Source organism: Charadrius vociferus, unplaced genomic scaffold, assembly GCF_000708025.1.
Source record: "Charadrius vociferus isolate BGI_N301 unplaced genomic scaffold, ASM70802v2 scaffold1894, whole genome shotgun sequence".
In the NCBI taxonomy this organism is placed as follows: Eukaryota; Metazoa; Chordata; class Aves; order Charadriiformes; family Charadriidae; genus Charadrius; species Charadrius vociferus.
The window spans coordinates 53,139-54,395 of record NW_009648100.1 but is presented as its reverse complement, the minus strand read 5'-3'; the positions used below and the strand labels follow the sequence as shown (position 1 = coordinate 54,395).

The 1,257-nt window shown below is 56.9% G+C and overlaps 1 protein-coding gene across 1 annotated transcript in view; it reads right to left on the bottom strand.

Moving 5' to 3' along the window:
* Positions 1 to 247: 247 nt before the first annotated feature.
* The window catches only part of CNNM4 (cyclin and CBS domain divalent metal cation transport mediator 4), a 12,571-nt gene continuing 11,561 nt past the window's right edge, over positions 248 to 1,257 (bottom strand). The window contains exon 9 of the mRNA XM_009883882.1: positions 248 to 266. Within this exon, the coding sequence (XP_009882184.1) occupies positions 248 to 266 (19 nt within the window). The remainder of the gene's footprint in view (positions 267 to 1,257) is intronic.

Genomic DNA, 1,257 nt, shown 5'->3' with positions numbered 1-1,257 from the left:
GCCAGCTCTCGCCCCACGCCGCAGCCACTGGCGAGCAGCCGGAGATGTAGAAGGGCTTTGGTCTTGGCTCTCCGCTCTCCGGTGGGGTGGTTCGGTGTCACCTGTGGCGGAGGAACCGGCAGCCGCTGAGCTCGCGGTGCCCGTGCCGGGACGACGGTTAGACTGCGAACCGGGGAAAGCCACGCGTGAGAGGGAGATGTGCAACTTGTGCGCGGGGAGGAGGGAGCCTCGCTGAGGGCACCCCGAATCAGGTGCCCCGGTTGCTTCTGAAGAAGAAGAAGAGAAGAACCGGAGACAGAGGTGGCCCCACCAGTACCCCAGAGCTCCCCCAGCCATGCCCAGGGCACAGTTCCCAGTTGGGCACGACTACTGGGGAAGCTGTCACTGTCCCGCTGCCGTGCCGGCTCCCGACGTGGCATGTTCCGGTGGCTCAAGATGACTTTTTTTTCTTGATGCTTTTGGGGCAAATTGGATGGATTTGGGGTCCTGGAGAACCAATAACCCCCCCCCCCCCCCCCCCCGCTGTGAAACACGGAGGAGACCGATATACAGATATAGATTTTTTATTACCCAACTGGCAAAAAAAATACCCCCCAAAAAAACCCCCAAATCCCATCGAATAAAATTCCACAGTTGGTTTCACAACCGGGAGGGAGCGGCAGGAGGAGGAAGAGGAGGAGGAGGAAGAGGAAGAGGAGGAGAAGGGGGTCACAACCGGGAGGGGGAGGCCCGGCCCCCCCTGCACTCCCCTGGCCCGGTCTCCCCCAAATATACAAATCAAACCTGATGCGAAAAATAAATAGGAGTTCCCAAGGGGAAGGCGGGGAAGGGGTTGCATAGAGGAAGATTTAATAATAATAATAAAAAAAAAAGGGTTCTTTTTGTCTTGGTTTATTATTATTATTATTATTAATAATTATTATTATTATTATTTCTAGTATCTCCCCGCGGAAGGACCTAGGACCTGATCGTCGAGATGTGATTAACAAAAATAATTAACCTTCTCCCAATAACTTACAGAGTTCACCCAGGGAACTTGTGCTTTTTTCGGGATGGGGGAGGGGGGGGAATATCTCTCCTTTCCCCCCCATCCAACTCCCCACCGGGCACGAAGCTCCGGGGATGGGGCAGAGGGGGGGTCCGGCCGGTGTCACCGGGGGTCCCACATCCTGCCCCGAGGAGGTCACCGGGGGATTTGGGGGTCCCCCGGTGCCGGGGGTGGGGATGACAGCCGGCGCTGGCCCCCTCCCGCCTGTA